The sequence below is a fragment of the Stylophora pistillata genome, chromosome 4 (genome assembly GCF_964205215.1).
Source record: "Stylophora pistillata chromosome 4, jaStyPist1.2, whole genome shotgun sequence".
NCBI classification, from domain to species: domain Eukaryota; kingdom Metazoa; phylum Cnidaria; class Anthozoa; order Scleractinia; family Pocilloporidae; genus Stylophora; species Stylophora pistillata.
Genome location: NC_142522.1, coordinates 43420515 through 43441586, shown reverse-complemented (window position 1 = coordinate 43441586; position 21072 = coordinate 43420515). Strand labels below are relative to the sequence as shown.

At 39.6% G+C, this 21072-nt stretch overlaps 1 protein-coding gene and 1 pseudogene across 3 annotated transcripts; both read left to right on the top strand.

Annotated features, from left to right (window-relative positions):
- The first annotated feature begins 4382 nt into the window (after nt 1–4382).
- LOC111339438 (uncharacterized) lies at nt 4383–11156 on the top strand (annotated as a pseudogene).
- A 1069-nt stretch (nt 11157–12225) lies between these two features.
- Nucleotides 12226–20982, top strand: LOC111339469 (uncharacterized). 3 transcript variants are annotated; one of them, XM_088757060.1, is made up of 5 exons: nt 12226–12419; nt 13432–13964; nt 14734–17569; nt 18565–19104; nt 19969–20982. In XM_088757060.1, exons 2-3 carry the CDS (start codon nt 13482–13484, stop codon nt 15748–15750), a joined length of 1500 nt encoding a protein of 499 aa, XP_088613186.1. In that variant the 5' UTR covers nt 12226–12419; nt 13432–13481; the 3' UTR covers nt 15751–17569; nt 18565–19104; nt 19969–20982. The 3 variants fall into 3 exon arrangements, with proteins under 3 accessions (XP_088613186.1, XP_088613185.1, XP_022801872.2); XM_088757059.1 differs by having other exon boundaries at nt 18342–19104; XM_022946137.2 differs by lacking the exon at nt 18565–19104.
- The last annotated feature ends 90 nt before the right edge of the window (nt 20983–21072 follow it).

Below are 21072 nucleotides of genomic sequence, written 5' to 3'. Positions count from 1 at the left end.
CATATCTGGTCTTATAGCCAGTCTTAACTAAATATGTTCTGGGTCCACAGACCTTAACTACCCTTCCCAGAATCCACCTCTCAGTATTGCTACGGGCTTGAGTATTTCTCACTCGAACTATGTCATTCTCTGCAAACAGCCTATCTTGATGACCCTTTAAATCCTTATATTCCTTCTGCTTATTTTGTTTACTCTCTACGGTTTTGGCTAGATCAGGTTTCACTAGAGTCAAACGAGTACGCAGTCTACGTCTCATCAGCAGTTCTGCTGGCGTAGCACCTGTGGTGCTGTGTGGGGTGGTACGGTATCTCAAGAGGAAGTCTGCTAGTCTATGTTTGATAGACCTTCCCTTGTTTCCCTCTAGAACTTGTTTGACAAGCGCCTCCTTTACCACCCTGACTGATCTCTCAGCAGCACCATTTGATTGTGGGTGATAAGGAGGAGTTAGGGTATGTTTAATGCCATTTTTATACATAAACTCAGCAAACTCACTTGAAACAAATTGTAGCCCATTATCTGATACCAACTCCTCGGGCAAACCATGTTGGGCAAATATAAGACGCAACTCATTTATGGTTTTCTCTGTGGTGATTGAGGTCATGTGCTTAACCTCTATCCATTTTGAAAAACTATCAACCACCACAAAAAAAAAATCACTCCCTTTCTGACAAAAATCAACATGAATACGCTGAAAGGGTCGCGTGGCCCATTTCCAGGGTATCAATGGGGCACAAGGTGGAGAGGTCCGCACATCCTGACACACTGAGCATAGTTTAATCTTTTGTTCAATTTCCTCATCCATCTTGGGCCACCAAACACAGGTGCGTGCTATTGCTTTCATTGCACAAATGCCTGGGTGCTCCCAATGCAGCTCCTCCAACATCTTTTCCCTAAATACTGGGGGAATGATCACCCTGGAACCCCAGAGAATGCAATTTTGTTCGCAAGAAAGTTCATGTCGACGGGTGTAATAGGGTTTTAAATCTTCATCACAAACCTCTGGCCACCCCACCATGACCCAATCAAGTACCTTGCTTAACCCTGGATCCATCAATGTAGCTTTCCCAATCTCTTTTGCAGTTATGGGGAAATCTTTGTCAATGGCACTTACATTGTAAATCTCACTCTCACTGCCAATCTTAGACTCTTCATGGGGTAATCTAGAAAGGGCATCACAGTTGCTGTGCTTCTCGGAGCTCCTGTACTCAATGTTATAGTCATATGCTGAAAGGACAAGTGCCCAGCGCTGCATACGGGCAGCTGCAAGTGTGGGTATAGCAGCTTTTGGGCCCAAAATAGCCAACAATGGCTGGTGGTCAGTTACTAAAGTGAACTTTCGTCCATATAGAAACTGATTAAATTTTTTTACCCCGAAAATAATAGACAAGGCCTCCCGTTCAATTTGAGCATAATTTTTCTCACTTGAGCTGAGGGTACGTGATGCATATGCTATTGGCCTTTCTTGACCATCCTCCATTACATGACTAAGCACTGCCCCCAAACCATAACTCGATGCGTCACAAGCTAACTTAAGCTCACGATTTAGATCATAGTGAACCAACAGCGACTCACTGGTGAGGCCCTCCTTGCATGCCTCGAAAGCTTTCTGGCAGTCATCTGTCCATTCCCATTGAATAGTTTTCTGCAAAAGCCTATGCAGAGGTGCTAAGGTTGTAGCCAGCCCTGGCAAAAAGGAATGATAATACTGAACCATGCCCAGGAAGGACCTTAATTCACTCACATTCTTTGGGGCTGGGGCTCTTTTCACTGCACTGATCTTCTCCTCCACCGGTTGCAGGCCTTCGGCACTTATTCTCAGACCTAGATAAACCACTTCAGGTTTCAAAAACTCGCATTTTGCCAGTTTTAAATGCAAATTGTATTGGTGTAGCCTGTCCAACACATCAGCAAGTATCTTGAGATTCTCTTGCCAGTCATTGCCCCCTATCAAGATGTCATCTTGTTTACAAACACATTTTTCAATTCCCTGAAGAATTTGATCCATTTTTGCTTGAAAGATTTTTGGGGATGACTTGACCCCATAGGGCAATTTCTGGTAGGAATAAAGGCCTTTATGAGTGGTAATTGTCAAGTACTCTTGACTTTCTTTGTCAACATTCAGCTGGGCATAGGCATGTGATAGATCAAGCTTACTAAATACCTTAGAGCCAACCAGAGCAGCATACAAATCCTGAGTAGTAGGTAAAACATATTGCTCATCTTCAACTGACTGATTGATAGTGGATTTGTAGTCTCCACATATTCTGACAGTGTTATCAGCCTTTGGCACTACCACAATTGGGCTAGCCCAAAGTGACCTGTCAACTTTCTTAATAACACCATGCTTTTCTAGTTTGTCTAACTCTTTTTCGACTTGCTCTTTTAAAGCGTATGGAACCCTACGCGCTTTCACGAATACAGGTTTTGCATCGCCTCTCATAGTAATATGGGCCTCAAGGCCCGTCATACCTTTGTAACTCTCAGTAAACAATTCGCTATGTTTAGATAGCAACTCATTCAGTTGACTATCAGCACTCCTAGGGTCTCCCTTGGGAATACAAAATATCTCACCCCACTCAAACTTAATGTGCCGCAGCCAGTTTTTACCAAGTAAAGTAGGTTTTGCATCATAATTGGCTACAAGAATGGGTAGAGAGTATTGTTTACCCTTATACACTATGTCACACTGCATTTCCCCTGACACATCAAGTAATTCACCCGTGTATGTCTTAAGTGTTACTTTAGAAGGAGACAGAGGCTTGTCTGCAAACCTCTCTAGATATTCACTTCTACTCATTATTGAGAAATCTGCAGCTGTGTCTAACTCCATCATACACAGTTTACCATTGATTTCCATTTCTACAGTGTACCTATTGCAGTTAGGCTTGTTTTGGTCAAGCGAATTCAGAGAATAAATTCCTAATTCCTCATCCTCACACTCATCATTGCCTGATTCTGAAGCCTGTACACTATGAATTTTACCCTTTCTCTTTTCATCCTTACTGCGACAAACAGAAGCTAAATGCCCAATCTTGGAGCACTTGTAGCATTTTGCTGACTTAAATTTACAAGACTGACCTGAATGATTACCCCCACACCTAGGACATGACAATTGTTCAGTGTTCTTCTTTTCAGTGTTTTTACTTCCTTGTTCTGTCAACTTGTTGACTTGAACAGTTTCACTGCGTGAAGGGTGAAATTCTTGGGTGTTCCTGTCTGCCATCTCCATGGTCTTGGCAATACTGCAAGCCTTTTCGAATGTGAGGTCATCTGTGTTCAGTAGTTTGTTTTGTATCTTCGGATTGTTCAGTCCGCATACGAATCGGTCACGTAACGCCCGATTGAGGAATTCACCATAATTACAGTGGACCGCCAATCTCTTCAAAGCCAGCACATAATCGCTAACTGATTCTTCGGATTTTTGATTTCGCGTGCCAAAGTGAAAACTTTGTGCGATTTCCAGGGGCTTCGGGTTGTAGTGTTTCTCCAAGACTTCCACAATGTTAGTGAATGACACATCCTTCGGTTTAGTGGGCGCCAATAAGTTGCTGAGGGTTGTGTATACCTCTGGCCCCACTTCTGTCAGGAAAATGGCACGTTTCCTGTTCGCTACCACAAGGTTGGTGGCAGCGCTTCCCTCTCCTGTTGTCGTTACAATGTTGTTGGCTGTAAAGAACATTTCCATCCTCTCAACGTAGGCACTAAACGTTTCACGTGCGACGTTGAACTCGCCAACACGTCCAAATAATCCACTCGCACCAGTGCTGGCCATCTTCTATGCCACAACACACACAGCGTTGTCCAAAGACCTTGCACTTTTGAATGACGTGGAAAAACGACCGATCCTCGTCGCCAAAATGTAATATATTGCTAGTGATATAAACCCACGAGGTCAAACAACATGGCCGCTTCAACACAACTTTATTCCAGCAATGTATTCTGGTACATACACAGTAACCTTAGAGGGTACTTAATATATTACATCATCCACATCATAGCTTGTTTCTTCACATCAATTCGGAAGAAATCATCCAACAGGATTTCACTGTTCTGCGTCTAAACATTTTCCCAAATTTTGCTACACGCATGGCTCATCTAAGTTTTGTTTACTGATTCGTTTAAAACCATCTTTATGTTTGACTTATCCTATTTCTGTCTTATGTTTCATAGCTTCAAGATTTGGCTGTTAGTCCAGGAATACGAGAACCACAACTGAATTCTGCTGAGTCAATCACAGAGGGACATCAACTAAATCTTTCTGCTACAGAACACAGTTGGCGTATAATACCAATTTTAGTCCTTTTCTTTCTGTTTTCAACACTGTTTGGGCCATTTTAATGCAAAAACAGCACGAACTGTTCTTGCTTAAGAAAAGGACGATCATGGATTTCCTGTGTGGTTTTTCTTGGTAATATTCTTTGCTTTATTCATAGCGAAAGAGGTTAGCGTGAGCGTGTATATCCATGAAAGGGAAATTATTCCTTCTTATATTGAGTTTTCAGCAGTAGCTGGGATTATAATTTTTTTGTTGACATGGTTATGATTTGAGTCTGTAAAGAAGAAGTCATTCTGTTTCATAATTTTGTGCAAATTTAGCAGCCTTCCATTTCTGTTTGCTCTTGGTTGGTATTATGCTAAATCATAACTGGGGCCTAACTTGATATGGCCCGATTAGATTAATATATGAGATAGTAAATACATTTTTTCAAATTGAAAAAGCTACTTCTATGCGTTTCTGATTTATGTAGATGAAGAAGATGAGTCGATTTGTAATTCCGTCTTAATTGCCAATTGCATGGGTTGAAAATCAGAGATAAAGCACAACAGTCTCATCATCAGCATCGTAACTATTGCCACTTGCAGCCTGAAACATAGAAATAATGCGCCGATCAATTCGAAGCTCCAACACACATCCACCAGGGCAACCCACGGGCTTTTGACTGTTGTTAGTACCTGAATCAGCGGAATACAGATCAAGGGAACAGTGCAAAAATTTTCGGGATCAAGGGAACATGAGCTAAAAACATTTTTGTGAACAAGGGGTTTTATAAATGGGGAACAAGGGATAAAATCCAAAAAGATTAAGGGATCAAGGGAACATATACCCCCCTCCCCCCCGCCTTCTGGGAGAGGCTCATCTTCTTGCATCCATACTGACGAGCAGCTTTATAACAGCTTAGCAAAGTCAGAAAACCGTTTTAACATTCAGTCGGCTCTGTATCCAGCCTCCCCTGTCCGCGTGTTTGTTAATGTGTATGGTTCCAACAAAACAGAAAGCCCCATGACAAAGTACACTTGGAGCTTATCTTGTGTGTATGTTGCTTTTCCGGCCCCCTCCTGGAAATTGCTTCGCTTGGATCTATCCATGTAACACCTAGGACTCAAAACTTAAGGTTGACGATTCCACACTTCTGTTGCAATGTTTCCAGTAAAAGAGTTCTCGCTTCAGTAAGTGCAAATCGGTTCTTTCTTCTGGGAAGCCTACGAAAAGTACACTGATTAAACAGGTGTCACAAGGAAATTGTCTCGTGTTCATAAATAAACGAACACCAATAATTAGTCTGGCGGATTATGAGAAATAGAGCGTCATTCGCTCCGGCGAAGGGCTAACGCTCGAAACGTCAGCTTTTGTAATCGTTACGGTGGCCAATTTACCATTTCAACTTTGTTGATATATCCAAATTATTTCGTTACTCCCACCGACGCAGCCCCAAACAGTTTCTTTCGAAACTATCAGCCTTTCCTCAGAAATAGTCTCCAAACAAATTTCTGTTTTAATCGCTCCAAGACAAAATTAATAGAAATAATCCATTTCGGTAAATTCTCGTCGATGAGACAAGCAAAAGCCGTGATCTGAGTTGTTTCCAACCATGACCGGCTGAAGGAATCGCGATGGGGATTTTTTAAAGGTTGAAGAGTTACTATTTTTACAGATTTTAGCGATTATTTTGCCTTTAGAAATAAGTGTACCTTAATCTCTGCATCATTTTAGATTTGTAAAATTTTGATAAAGTTTGTAATGTTGATGCCATGCAACTTCAATATCTGGCCAGATCACCAGAGATCCGGGATCTAACGTCAAACACAGTGGAATGTGTTACAGAGGGCAATGGGTCAAACATTGAAACCACAATACTAAAGACAAGCATCATATCACTTTACTGTGGTCCTATTAGTTTTAGTTTAGCATTTTTACCTGCTCAAGTTATCTTGTTTGTGTATTTTCGGGGAAAAAGTCAGTCAAATAAAACAGGGAGTCGACATTTGAATAACGGGAAAGAAAAAGGGCGAAAAAACTTGGTAAAAGCTCCTTTATTTCAAAACATGCGACAGCGTGTTTAAGTATCCCTTTCTGGGTTAATGTTGTTATGATTACATCTAAATTGGATAAATAGTATTTGGGATTTTCACTAGGATTTTCTGTCATGTTTTATAGTTATTGTGCGCTATTGCTCGTTTCTTTTACGAAATACAGTCCAGAGCCTCGTTCGGCCTCCTGGAGGTCTGTTGTCTGCGAAAAATGGAAATACATTTTATTTTCATAAGTGCAGTCACCATAAGCTCCTGTTTGTTTTGGATGTTGATTGGCATATTCCTGAACCCGATACGGAGCTTGACTGTTACGCTCATAGTATGCTTTATTTTTGCCGCCTTCATTGCGCAGTCTACGTATATCTTACTTTATATAAGGGAAAGGAAGAGCTTAAATATCATTTCCTATCGCGCTCTTTCGGGTAGTTGTGTTCTTGGGTCTTCTAGCTGTTGTTCACCTAATGGTCACGGCAATATTTGTCGGAAGGTTGATCGATGGAAGAGGAACTGAAGATCAAACGCTAAGGAGCACGCTGTTGACCATTATTGCTTCTTTGATCTCGTTGTTGTCACGGAGAGGCTCCTTACGCAGAGACGAAAACTCAACCTCCATTCAGTGACACATCCCCTACAACTGGCTCTTTGACCGAAACTGTTGCAGATGATGCAAGCATTATGCACCTAGTAGCTAATCTACTTATATCACCCCAAATCAGACGCCTGCTGCAGGTGACCCCTCAGAGCAAATTGTTGTTGTGGTCCACGATTCCCCTTCTAGAGGGACCTCACTTCATCACCTGACTTCAACTAAGTCACCTCCTCTAGGTGACCTTTTGGAAGAGATTGTTGTTCACAAGCCTCCCTCTAGAGGCACCTCTCCTTATTACACCCCAAGTCAGACACCTATGTAATCCTTTGAACAGAAACAAAAAATCTGCTTCAGGCAGTGAGACTCCCTGAGCCTCTCTTACTTATGGAAAGTTCAGAGTAAGAATATATGAATTTCCGCACCAGACGAAAACTCATTTTATATACGATTTCTATGGTCAAGAACATAGAAATATTTAAAAACCTTCAGTATTCCTAAAACAATTTCTCGATAATTCTTAGATAATAGAGATATTTTAATTTGTATTGTTGGCGCATAACAACAATTCAGAATACCACAATAAAAGCACAAACAAACAAAGAAAATATTAATTTCTTTCGAAGTTCGGCAAGTATGCTGAGCCGTAGCATGCATAAGCAGAAAAGCACTATTACAAATCTGGTACAGATTGTAGAGAAGAATATGACAAAACAGCAAAGTAAAGGAGTAACACTCAATTGCTTTTCACTGAAGGCAATGCGAGAATTTTAATCATTTTTAAATGAGTTTACAGTGTACCTTGTGCGATGGAAAACTCCAGAGTGGATGAGTTTAGAGTAACTCTCCCCATGAGGGTCTCACAGGATATGGCTTTTACGGCTAAAATTTAGAATTTGGGCCATTTTACGTCTGACGGTTACTATCAATCCATTGTTATCACGGAATTTTTTATGGTTAACTTTATTTACGGCTATCTGTTAAGATTTGACAATTATTCCCCCAACGGCTAAGACCCCAGTCTTAAATCTAATCATAGCCATACCACCGCAGGGGGGTTACTTCATAATTTCCGGTAGAAATATAGCCTGAATATATTTTGATACTGTAATATTTATTCAAATATACTTTGAGTTGTCGCAACCGTCGAATACGGGAATTTTGCATCCTGCCTGTTGAGTTCTTTTGGAGATCAGTGAGAAGATCCTTTTTAGGGAATTCAAGTCTAATTCAACGAAAGGTATTGTCCGTCTTCATGTCATGTACATATTGTTATCTGTTAAGATCGACAGTAAGCCTGGAGCTCAAACAGAGGCCGGCAACATCAGTGACGAAAAGTTAAAGAAACGATTAAAAGAGCTCTTTCAGCGGTAAGTTCATTGTTTTCTCCCTTAATGTCAGTCACTATCTTAGCCAAAGTATAGTGTTAACAGGGTTCACTTTTTCGAGCCAAGCAGCCCGCACAGTCCGTATTTTTTACTGTTTACCTAATACATGAAGAGTCAGTCTATGAAGCTATTGTTGGGATCTATACGCTGCTGAGACAGGTTACGAGTTCATCGCGTGTTATTAATTAGCAACTTGTCAAGTTTACTTGAACCGGTTTCCGGGCCGGTACCCATCAATACTTCTTGGTGGTAAGTGGCATTACGTAACCTACTATAAACTGTCCCCTGGCTGTCCATCATTTCAAGTTTACACAATTTTGATTAAGGTTTGCTGGTATATTTCAGCTCCAAGACCTGGCCATATCACCAGGGATACGGGATCCGAGGCTTAACACAGCGGAATGTGTTGTCGAAGGCCACAAGATAGACATAGAAGCTACAGGACGCAGTGTGTACATCAAAATAATCCTCTGGTAGTAGTAGAAGTAGACATCTATATTTATACAGGATAGCCTCTTCAGTGTAGTAAACACTGGTATCAACGGGGGTCCTGTTACCCACCCATCCCACCCCAGGGGAGGACATCCATCACACAGTAATCCCGTGTGTGGGAAATTAACGTCTCCTGCCCCAAACCCTACAGGAGACGGGACCTCCATCTATTCGTCCCTATCCGAGAAGACTAGAATATCTAACCATTTCTTGATGCTATAGAAAGGTAGCAAATTCTTCTGAGTTATTTAAAGACCCTGACTGTTGGTCCGACCGGGGCTAGAACCCTCGACCTCCCGCACAACAGTCCAGCACTCTATCCACTGAGCTAACCGGGAGGCGGTTTACTACTGCTGTTCTTTTCTTTTCACTTGGACAGTTTTCCATATATTAACTTCATTCATTAAATACTGTAGAATAGAGGGTTGGTCAGAGCATACAACAACGGAAAACCCCGATACAACTGGCGGAAACAGGAAAAAGATCAGGATCAAAAATACTGCTAAGGCTATCTTTTATTTGGGTGTCTTGCTGTCATTTCTTGGTTTCAGTCAACAATTGGCGCTTCTTTTACCTGTAAATTTTTACATGGACGAAGTTCTCTTTTAATTGAACATTGCACCTATTTTAGTTCTCTGTCTGGTTCACAGTTCGACTAGTTAGTTCTATTTTTAATCTCTATGGGTTAGAATGTATTACTTACTAACTTTAGTTTTGAGGGCCACTGGTTTATCAGCGCAAGCTGTTATGCGTATACCCTCTTTAAATAAAGTCGATTATTATTATTATTATTATTATTATTATTATTATTATTCAATACAATAACTGGCTTAGTCCCTCACATCCGCAGTGTCTTTGAGAATTATTTTTCATGGTTGAAGAGTCATCATACCTCGAAAGATTTGGCTGACGGGAAGAAGGTATGATTTGCTCCTGTTGGAGCTGTTTTCCTAAACTGGTCGCCTTTACAGGTGCAGCCACCACTAGTTTCTGTTCCTGTTGGATGTTAATCGGCATAGTGCTTAACCCAACTTGTGACTTGACTGTTACGCTCGTAATATGCTTTACATTTGCCCCTTTACTTATGCAGTCTACGAATATCTTACCTTAGTTAGCTGGAAACAGGAAAAGGTAAAACCTGATAAACTCCACGCTCTATTGCCTGGTTTGTTGGGTTTTCTTGCTGTTATTTTTCTAATTCCGGTAATAGTATTCGCTGGCCAGTCATTTAATGGAAGAGAAACTGCTGATGAAACACTGAAAACCATACTTAGACTGCTCTTGGTTCTTTCATTTCGTGGTTGTCTTGGAAGAGGCTTCTGAACAAAAGCCAAAAGTCAGAGGAGAAACAATCTCAACTCAAAGTAAGTTACCCCTTTACTTGTTCCACTTCTGGGCATGAAATGAAAGACGTTATCGATGGCGACGTAAGGCATCCTTTATCCAGCAACCCATCAATTGATTCCACCTCAAGCCAGAATTCTCCTCAAGCTGACTCTATACTGGAAATAATCGAGGATGATGTGGGACAGCCTGTATTAAGTGGCCAGTATTGTGATTTGAAACCTTCTGCAGTTAACTCTGGAACGGATTTTATTGTAGATGAGGTGAGGCAGCCGGCATCTAAAGGTTCGTCTACTCACTCCACCCCAGGCCAAAGATCTCTTAAAGCTGGCTCTCTTACAATCATTACTGACGATCATATAAGGCAACCTGAATCCTTTCGCTCGTCTGCTAGTCGCGCTCTAGGCCAGGACCCTCCTACGCGAGACTTTTCAACGGAAACTTTAGTTCCTGTTGTAAACCAACCTGTATGTAATTCCCCATCAACCGATCACATCCCGCAACAGGCAAACCCTGCAGATGAATCTGTTGTGGAAATTGCTGTTGATGGTGCAACGGAAATTATAAATCAGCCTTCATCCGGTGGCCCATCGAATTACACCACAGACCATATCCTTACCGCAAAGCATTCAGTGACGAAAATTGTTGCTTCTATTGCACACCAGTCTCCAAACAGTGAAACATCATCTGATCACAGTCCAAGTTATCAACATCCGGAGCAAACCGCCATGGAAACTCAGACCTCATCTGGGGTGTTCGATTACCAACAACTTCCTGAGGATGGGCCAATCATCGGACTTGATGAAGACCATCCCACCTCTGATGTAACATCCTCCTTTCACAGCCCAGGTTATCCACCAAGTGACCCTCTGACGGTTCACGATCACATTACTGCGGAAAGCCAATCTTCATCTGATGGTTCATTTTCAGACAAAAGCCTAGCAGGTTATCCTTGGGTTGAAAATATTGAAAATATCGAGTCAGTTCACGAGAAACAAAGAGAAACAGTGATAACCAGAGAGAGCAACGTGTAGCAGAATATGAATTTGTTGGCTCAAAACTCGGTCTCCATATAGAACACCATTTTTCTTTGCGATCGCTTTCTCTCCTTTCTTTCAAAATTTGAAAGGTCAGAATAGTTGTGAAATAGCTAGAAAACTATTTCCTATTATTGGTTGCCCTTGTCTGCAAAGTCACACATTTGACAAAAAATTGAAGATTTCGACACTTCACTGAAATTGATTACATAGTGAGGAACTAAGCACAGTAACATAAATGGTATTGTCGGTACCCCGGTTGTGTGTAGAAAATACGCAATTACGGAAAAGTATAACAAATATCTTTTCAACATAACGGTTATTACTGAAAAAAACGATCTGTCAGGGAGGTTTTTAGTAACAAGAGAGGAGGCAAGATTTTTTTTTCCGCTCATGATAACGCAGTTGAGGAACACGAGCGACTTGGTGGTGTTGTTGTATGGCCACTTTTTGTACAACTGTAGATTGAGTCTAGCTTAAGATCTAACAACGAGTCATTTTCTTCGTTGTTAAAGTTTTTTTTCATAATCACTAAGTTCCTCAAAGATGTTATTGTCCTTTGGGCTAAGTACACTTGAACACTTTTGTTCTCTAGTTGACTTAGTTTGACTCAACTGATAGTAGCTATATATTGTTGTGATGTGATCAGTTCGAATAGATTCATTCTTTTTCACCCTAAGGAAATCTAGTTAAGAAAAAGCTTGGATATATTGTTGACCAATAAACTTGTAAAACTTCAAAACCAATCGAGGGTTCGTTTTCAGGTCGACTTCATAATGAAGCAGCTTGCATTTACTCGAAAATAAGCTCAAAAATTAGTCGCAATAGCTGACCCGTGGCTCCAAATGTCACAACACTATTATCAACCTGTTATCACTGTATACTAAAAATATTGCGTGACGTATAAGTCAAATCATGAGGAAACATTTAGTAGCTCTCTGTGGGGGAAATTTCTCATGATATGAGACTTCTCCACTAACCTTGAGTTAAAATAACGACTAGGTAGTCATTATAGAAGATCAGGTATGTAACGTATTCCAACCATTAAAGAATTGAGTAATATAGAGTTCATAGAACAACTTCCCTTTTCTTCCGGGGAAATCTTGCGTGACTTATTTAAATTCACACATAAGTAAGTGATCTGTAGTCGTTCGACTCCGATCGTCACAGGCTTAAGTAAAAATTCTGGATTTCATTTTGGGCGTCATTGCTCTTGACCGTTTGGTTTAGTGAAAAACATCAAGTCTCTTCACAGGGGAGGTACTTTCCACTTGTTTTATAAGATTTTTCGTTTAGTTATAAGCTTGTAGTATAGTCCGCCCTCCGAAACCTCAAAGACGACCAGGATTCAGAGCGTGTTTATACAGAAAATGTTTATTAGCGCAAGTTTACCCATGAAATAGCTTTGCATTTCAAAAGTATTAGACGTCGAAAGAGATTTCAATGTCTAAAATTCCCATGTTTTTGCAAGGTTTTAGCGACTAGAATCAATGCTTCCACAGTTGTCTGTGATAAGCGCGAGAGATAAAATTAGGTCAGTCGAACTTGCGATAAGCTATTAGTCGTGAAGTTATGAGGGTTTAGGCGAACAGTTAGGCTGTTACTGACGCTGAATTTTTTCCTTAAATGTTTATGTCAAAAGGAAATGATTTAAAATTTTGATTGTATAGTAGAAGCTGCGAATGGCAAACGATAGTAGCTTACAGACACGGATTGTTGAGGTTAGACATGGAAACCGGAAGTATCGAGAACGCATCCTCTGATTTGCATCCAGCCGACATATTAAGTATTTCTCCGGCAAGCCAAAATTTAGGGACACTGTACCACAAATTACTACAAATAAACTGTTGCAAACAACCTTTTCGTAAACATTACAATCACTTCACCCACATTGTAACTTGTTTCTTCGCATGAATTCGCAGAAATCATGAACCGATTCTCCCTAAATATATTCACTGCTGAAAGAAAAACATTCTCTATTTCCATCAAAGCCTCTTTTCACCATGGAGTATAAATAGGTATCAGAAAACTCTCAAGGACCGGTTTTTTCAACGTTTTGGGTGATTTTCTGCGATGAACTTACAACCTGTCCACAGGGAGTAGCATTACTCCAACTCAGTTCATGCTATGGAAACTGTTATAACCTCTACTGAGCTGTAATTTAAGCGAGTCTACGATCGTGTGATGGCTAGTCTTGAATAATCGGCATCATCAACCTCAAGTGGATCCAATAAAGCTGATTTGTATTTAATCCTTTTTTTTTTTCTTTCAGGAAACATTTTAACTGGCCAAGGGATTCAAAGCCATTAAAATCTCTCCTGTATGTCAAGGATGCCATTCTTGCGATTCGATCTGAAATTTCTTTTCCTCATTCAAGTTATGACAACATACTTACTTCCAAAACACATGTCTCAAGCAACGGTTACTAATAATTGTACAAGTGTTGTCTATGCAACTGATGCCTGTAATAAAATCACCTACGAACAGGTCTACAACATCTTGGCAGAGTCAGAAAACAGCTTCAACATCACGTCTGCTCTATATCCACCCAAGAAGCCCTCTTCAGTTCGTGTGTTTGTATATGTTTATGGCCCCAATGAAAAAAATTCAACTCCTGCTACCAACTACACGTGGAGTATTTCTTGCCTGTATGCCGCTGTCCCTGCAAAAGTCCTTCAATTTTGGTCTTTATGGTCAATCATGGTAACCACACGAACTCAGAGGCTTGACATAACAATTTCACTTTCCTGCTGTGATGTAACGAAAGGGAAACTAAAACAATACATCGAGGACGCTCTAGCTGCTGTAAGTACTTTGACTAACGTAGATCACGTACCAAAGTAGCAGTAACATATCAAATGAACAGGAAAAACAAATCAGGAAAAAACACTATACTCTAATCATCTAAACATCTAATTATTATGGACACTTTTTCGAGTCAGAAAAGAATCAAAAGTAGGGTTATTACTTCAGTTACTCTAACCTCATCTATAAATTAATCAATATGGACTGAAAAGGAGAAGTCTGGATATGTTTTATTTTGAACTACGTCTTCACTTCCCTCCCCTTCTCTCATTAAGTTTGTTTATTAACCTTTTTGTTTCCATATCTCCCACAAACTGGAAGGTACTCTGCTAGTGAGCGCAAATATCAAGAATCGAAGGAATGTAATATAAAACTGTCCTTGAACAGAAACGTGATGATTCTCTAAAGTAGAAATGAAATTTTTTTCCTTTTCCATCTTTGTGGAGAACATCATTTCATATTTCCTGTATCTGAGTTATTTGGCAAACTGTACAAGAGTCAGGGAATTCATTTCTTTTCCCTGAGACTCGTGGCTAATTTCGGAGAATTTGCATATATGTTGGACAAGCACCCCAATGTCCAACATTATGGCCCGTTATTTTGACCAAGAATCCATGACCTGCTACCAGTTTATCCAACAGGATTTCTCTGTTCTGTCTTAATATTTTCCCAAATTTTGCGATGACCCTAGGTCATCTTGGTTTTCTGCTGATTCGTTTACAATCATCTTTATGTTCGACTTATGTTAGTTCTGTCTACTATTTCACAGCTTCAAGATCTGGCTGTTCTTCCAGGATTACGAGACCCACAACTGAATTCAGCTGAGTGTATCATAGAGGGAAATAAACTAAATATTTCTTCTACAGCAGAACACAGTTGGCGAATGAAAACAATGCTTGTCCTCTCCTTTCTCTTTTCAGCACTGTCTGGACCATTGTTAGCCTTTTATGCAACGCAAAAACGGGACGAACTGTCATTGATTAAGAAAAGGACAATAAATTTCTTGTGTTTTTTTTTGTTTGTAACATTCTTTGCTTTACTTATAGCAAAAGAGATAACAGTCCATACATGTAGCCCTGATGAGGAACTTGATCCTCCTTGTATTGATGTAAAACAACCGGCCATAGGAGTATTTGAGGCAATACAACCGGTCCTAATAGGAGTTGGAGTGTTTGTCTTTTCTGTGGCATATCCTTTATGTAAAGGGCAAACGGACAACCAGAACAATCAATCAGTAGGGCGCACCGTAGAGGTGAAGTCACTCTTTTTCATAATTTGTTCAAATTTTGCAGTCTTCCATTTTTGTTGGCTCTTAGTTGGCATGATGCTGAATCCTATCTGGGGTCTTGTTGTTCTGCTCCTAGTTTGCCTTGTTATTGGTGTCATAACCTTTGCATTCTATACCTTCATGTCTTCAATAACTTCTAAAAATAACGACGGAAACATCACCACCGATTGCCGTAGTTGGGATTGTTGTCAGTCGTTCTCCTCTTGTTTTGCTGGGTGCCTAGCTGTTTATGGTCTTATTGCTATGGTGCTTTTTGCTGGGCAGTCATATAGTGGGAGGGATACTGCCAATGAAGCTTTGAAAGAAGCAGTGATGTATTTAATCTCCATATTCTTTTCATGGCTCTATTGGAAGAAGTGGGTTAGTAAAAGTCACAAATCTGGTGACAGCCAAAGTAGGTCTGTTCAGACTACCCCTTTACTATCACAAAATCGTCAGGCTCCAGAAAATCGCTTCGAAATGCAACCACTAACAAGCCATCATGGCAATGGAAATTGATCAACTTATTCTAACACTTTAATCTAGCCTCTCAATCTGAAAAAATAATCGCTGGAGGAGCAAAGGCCAAAGAATGGCAGCTAACAACAGATGTGCCCTAGTACATAAAATTTCTAAAGGGAACTCAGACTTTTTTCTTCATCCTTTGCAAGTGAGAAGATGAAAAAACATCTCTTTTCAACATAACATTTGTTTTCATCTGCATGGTGCTTCATTTGCTTCACCTGAAAACCTTAATATTATGATATGCGTAAACCAACTGAAAGTGGTTCCCTGACTCTAAACATGGGATTAATAATTGTCCCTTCATTTACTTATCACTTTCTGGTAACTCAGAGGAGAGAATTTGGTATTGTATCAAAACAAAAGCCAATCTGGCTGATGCAATTATCTTTTCTTTTTTCCTAAATGCTATATAATGTATTGATTTTCTAGGGAGAAGTTATTACTTAATCATAAATTTGACATGCTGTATAACAGTTCAAGCTAATGCAATAACTAGATAAAATACTATTCCTCGAACACCTAATTATTATCAGAAGTACAGCATTTTTTATAAAACTGCTGAAATGAATGAAATGGATCTCTTTTTCAACATTGGTCGTCAATGGAACAACGATCTGTTGGGGAGGTTTTTAGTAACAAGAGAAGAAATAATATTTACAGTTGTGAAGAAAAAAATGGTCAGGAACACGGGCAAATTGCTGTATTGTTGTGTTACTATTTGTAGTACAATTCAGATTGAGTCTAGCTTAAGATCTAACAAAGAGTACAAAGAGTATGTGACGTTTTCAAAGATGTCACTGTATTTTAGACAAACTGCTCTAGAGCGTTGTTCTCTACTATTGATAGTTGACTTAGTTAAACTAGACTGGGTAACTTACCTAAGCTAAAGTGATAGGAGTTATTTTTGCTGATGTGATCAGTTCAGGCACTTTTATTCGTCAGTTCAGTGTATGATCCTGATTCTATAGGAAATCGTGTAAAGTAACGTTTGGATTTATTACCACTCAATAAACTTGTGAAACTTCAAAACCAACTGAAGACTCATGTCCAAGTCAACTCCGCCGAAAAAGAATCAGCTTGCATTTACTCGAAAATATATCTAAGTATCATTTACAGTAGCTGACCTGTGGCTCCAGTTGTCACAACACCATTATCAACTCGTGTACGCTGGAGGCTAAATATATCACCTGATTTAGAAGTCAAATCTTGTGGAAACATTCAGCCTGTTTATCGGTAAGGTAAATTTCTCATCATCAGGGCCGTAGCGAGAATAAGGCAAGACGAGGCAGTTGCCTCGTCTTGATTTTGGCCTTTTCTAAAATTTTTTTTCTTGAAGATTGACTTTTCTGAAGAAAAATGCCGCGAAAAATCCTTAAAAGGGCATTTCTGAACCTCTAGATTTCAAAATTTTCTGGGGGGCATGCCCCCAAACCCCCCTTGCGGCTCGCGCCTTCGGCGCTCGAAAATTGCCGCGTCTTGTCCTGAAGTCTGGCTACAGCCTTGATGATATCAGACTTCTCCATCGGCCTTGACTTCAAATATCGATTAGATAGCCATAGAAGATCAGGTTTCTTAATTATTCAAACCGTTAAAGAACTAGGTATAATAGGTGTGTGGTTTAATAGTTTACAACTTCCCTTTTCTTTCGGGGAAATACAGCGTGACATATTATTGACACTAAAATTAAGTGATCTGCGGTCGTTCGACTCCCGTCGTCACAGGTTTAAATGAAAATTCTGGATATCTCATTTTGGTGTCATTGCACTTGATCGCTTGGTTTGGTGAAAAAGATCAAGTCTTCTTCATAAGGAAGGTACTCTCTACCTCTTTCATAAGATCTTTTTGTAAGTTATAAACTTGTAGTGCACCTTCCAAAACATCAAAGACAAACAGGGTTCAGAGTGTGGTAATTACCCTCGACGCAAGTTTTTCCACTATACATTTCAGATTTATTAGACACAATCTGAGATTCCGATATCTAAAATTTCAAGTTTTTGCAAGGTTTTAGTGCCTAGAATCAGTGACTCCACGGTTGTCTGTGATAAGTACGAGCGATAAGTATAGGTCAGTCGAGCTTACGATTAGCCATTAGTCGTTAAGAGGGTTCAGACAAACAGTTAGGCTGTTAACAGCGCTTATTTTTTTCCTTTTAATGTTTATATCAAAAGGAATTGATTTTAAATTTTGACTATATATTAGAAGCTTTGAATGCAAAACAATAGTAGCTCACAGACACGGATTATTGGAGTTAGACGCTGGTATTCAATGAAAACCGGAAGTATCGTGAACGTGTCCTCTGATTTGCATCCAGCCGATATACTAAATATTTCTCTGGCAAGCCAAGATTTAGGGACTCTGTACCACAAATTACTACGAATAAATTGTTGCCAACAACCCTTCCTCTAACATTACGATCATTTCACCGACATTATAGCTGTTTCTTCACATGAATTCGTAAGATATCTTTCAATGATTCTTCTTCAATATATTCGCTGTTTAAAGAAAAGCATCCTTTATTCCCATCAAAGCCTCTTTTCAACATGGAGTATAAATAGGTTTCAGAAACTCTCTTTTGGATGCGCTAGGTGGTTTTCTGCGATGGACTTGCAACCTGTCCACAGGGAGCAGCAATACTCCAATTCCGGCTCCATGCTCCGGCAACCGTAAGAAGACTACTGAAGAACCTCCAGTCCAGCAGTAATTTAGGCGAGTCTACGATCTTGTGGTGGCTTGTCTTGAATAATAAGCCTCAAAAACCCGAAGTGGATCCAATAAAGCTGATTCATATTAATTCCGTTTTACTTGCAGGAAATATTTTAACTGGTCAAGGGATTCAAAGCTATAAGAATCTCTACCGTTTCTCAAGGATGGCATTCTTGTGATTCAATAATAAATTTCTCTTCTTCATTCAAGTTATAATAATACACTTACTTCCAAAACACATTTCTCGAGCAACAGTTACCAATAATTGTACAAGTGCTGTCTATCCAGAAGATGCCTGTAACAAAATCACCTACGAACACTGAGGTCTACAACATCTTGACAAAGTCAGAAAACAGTTTCAACATTGAGTCAGCTCTTTATCCACCAAAATAGCCCTCTTCAGTTCGTGGGTTTGTAAATGTCTATGGTCCCAACAAAACGGAAAATTCAACTCCTGCTGCCAAATACACGTGGAGTATTTCTTGCCTGTATGCTGCTTTCCCTGCAAAAGTCCTTCAATTTTGGTCTTTATGGTCAATCATGGTGACCACACGAGCTCAGAAGCTTGACATAACAATTTCACTTTTCTGCTGTGATGTAACGAAAGGGAAACTAAAAAAACACATCGAGGACGCTCTAGCTGCTGTGAGTACTTTGACTAACTTAGATCACGTACCAAAATAGGAATAAAATATCAAATGAACAGGAAAGGCCAATCAGAAAAACACTCCACTCTAGCCATATAAAAACACTTGGCTATCATGGACACTTTTCTGAGTCAAAAAAGAATGAAAAGTAGAGTTTTTACTTCAGCTACTCTTACCTCATCCGTGAATCAATCAATAAGGACTGAAAATGAGAGGTCTGGACTTGTTTTATTTTGAACCACGTCCCCAGCCCCGTCCCCTGCCCTCGCATAAGTTTGTTTACTAATATTTTTTGTTTCAGTCTCTCCACAAACTGGAAGTTATTCTGCAAGTGAGCCCAACTATCAAAAGTCGAAGGAAAGTAAAATAAAAGTGTCCTGGAAGTGCTTGAACAGAAATGTGATGATTCTCTTAAGTGGAGATGAAATTATCAATAATAATAGTAATAATAATAATAACGAATATTTATACAGGATAGCCCTTCAGTGCAGGAGCACTGACATTTCGTCTTTGTGGAGAACACTGAGCATTTCAAATTTCCCTTTATGTAAGTGAGTTCTTTAGCAAACTGTACAAGAGTGAGGGAATTGGTTTCTTTTCCCTGAGACTCGTGGCTTATTCGGGAGAGTTGGCATATATGTTGGACATGGACCCCAATGTTCAACATTATGACCCGTTATTATGACCAAGAATCCATCACCTGGTACCCGTCTATCCAACGGGATTTCACTGTTCTGTGTCTAAGTATTTTCCCACGTTTTGCAATAACCCATTGCTCATACCAGTTTTTTTTTTGTTTCGCTGATTCTTTAAAAACCATCTTCATGTTTAACTTATCATAGTTTTGTCTTCTGTTTCACAGCTTCAAGATTTGGCTGTTCCTCCAGGATTACGAGACCCACAACTGAATTCGGCTGAGTGTATCACAGAGGGACATCAACCAAGTCTTTTTCCTTCTACAGAACACAGTTGGCGAATAATATCAATTTTAGGCCTCTCCTTTCTCTTTTCAACACTGTTTGGGCCATTGTTAGCCTTTTATGTAAACCAATTGAAAACTGTGTCCTTTCTGGTAAATTAGTGAAGAGTATTTTGCATTGTATCAAAATAGCAGCCAGTCTGGTTGACAAACTCATATTTTCCTCTTTCCCTATGTGCTGGAATGCCTTCATTTTCAAAGGAATAGTTATCACTTAACCACAAATTTGACATGCTGTATAACAGTTCAAGCTAATGCCGCTATAATTATATAACATCCTATTACTCATAGACCAAATTATTAGAAGAAGTACAGCATTGTTTATAAAACTGCAGAGATGAATGACATAGATCTCTTTCCAACATTGGAGTCATCAATGGAAGTAACGAGAGAAGAAGCGATAATATTTAAAGTTAATAAAAAGAAAAATGGTCAGGAACACGAGCGAAATGGTTGTACTGTTATGTTACTATTTGTTGTGCAAATTGAGATTGAGTCTAGCTTAAGATCTAGCAAAGAGTAATTTTTTTCGTTGTGGAAGTTTTTCATATGTGACATTTTCAAAGATGTCACTGTATTTTAGGCAAACTCTTCTTGTGCATTGTAGTAGTAGAGTAGTAGTAGAAACTTTATTAGAGTGTCGAAAAGCCGTCTAGCCAGGGAACAAATCCCCTACTAATTTGGGGACACCAATTGTTCTCTACCTCTTGTACTGATAGGTGACTTCGTTAAGCTAGACTGGGTAACTTACCTAAGCTAAAGTGATAGGAATTATTTTTGCTTATGTGATCAGTTCAGGTCCATTTATTCATGTATGACCCTGATTCTATAAGAAATCGCGTAAAGCAACGTTTGGATATACTACCCCTCAATAAACTTGTGAAACTTCAAAACCAACTGAAGATTCATCCTCAAGTCAACTCAAAAAAGAATCAGCTTTCATTTACTCGAAATACATCTAAGTATTAGTAACGATAGCTGACCTGT

Coding starts and splice junctions, on each gene's coding strand:
- LOC111339469 (XM_022946137.2), top strand. CDS start 13,482: ATGTCAAGGATGCCATTCTTGCGATTCGATCTGAAATTTCTTTTCCTC. Junction 13,965..14,733: donor TCGAGGACGCTCTAGCTGCT/GTAAGTACTTTG, acceptor ACTATTTCACAG/CTTCAAGATCTGGCTGTTCT.